Source organism: Bombus impatiens, unplaced genomic scaffold, assembly GCF_000188095.3.
Source record: "Bombus impatiens unplaced genomic scaffold, BIMP_2.2 scf_0389, whole genome shotgun sequence".
NCBI lineage: Eukaryota > Metazoa > Arthropoda > Insecta > Hymenoptera > Apidae > Bombus > Bombus impatiens.
In genome coordinates, this window is record NT_176808.1 from 138,395 (window position 1) to 138,826 (window position 432).

Consider the following 432-nt stretch of genomic DNA (forward strand, 5'->3'; position numbering starts at 1 on the left):
AAACAGCGATCTTTGACCACGTTCTTGGGCGCGTAGCGTCGACACGCTCGTCTTCTCGCTACCGATACAGTCCAACGTGTACGTGTTGATGTTACGCTTATAAACGAGGGGCGACGATTTACTCTCGACGGATATATCGGCCGGATTCATCATCGTATTGACCGATGACGGTATCGCGTATCGAAGACGTTCCCAGAACCTCTTCTCGCCCCAGGTAAGGATCGCCGCCGCGGTTCGAAGGTACGGTCGTAGCTCGGGATCGCGTTCCACTTCCGGGCACGCGTGTCCCGCTTGAACGACGATCAACTGCGCCGCTCGTCCCCGGAGTGCTTCGTGAAGCGCCGCGCGAAACTCGAAACGGGACCATTCGGTTTGCACGAAGTTACGAGTGAGAACGATGAGGACACGGCGGGACGCGTCCACCGCTTCCAA

At 57.6% G+C, this 432-nt stretch overlaps 1 protein-coding gene across 1 annotated transcript in view; it reads right to left on the reverse strand.

The window, feature by feature from the left end:
- The window catches only part of LOC100742868 (toll-like receptor 7), an 8,058-nt gene that overhangs the window by 3,250 nt on the left and 4,376 nt on the right, over positions 1-432 (reverse strand). Inside the window, 1 exon segment of the mRNA XM_024368085.2 lies at positions 1-432. This exon segment is cut by the window's right edge and continues 259 nt beyond it. Coding sequence (XP_024223853.1) covers positions 1-432 — 432 coding nt within the window.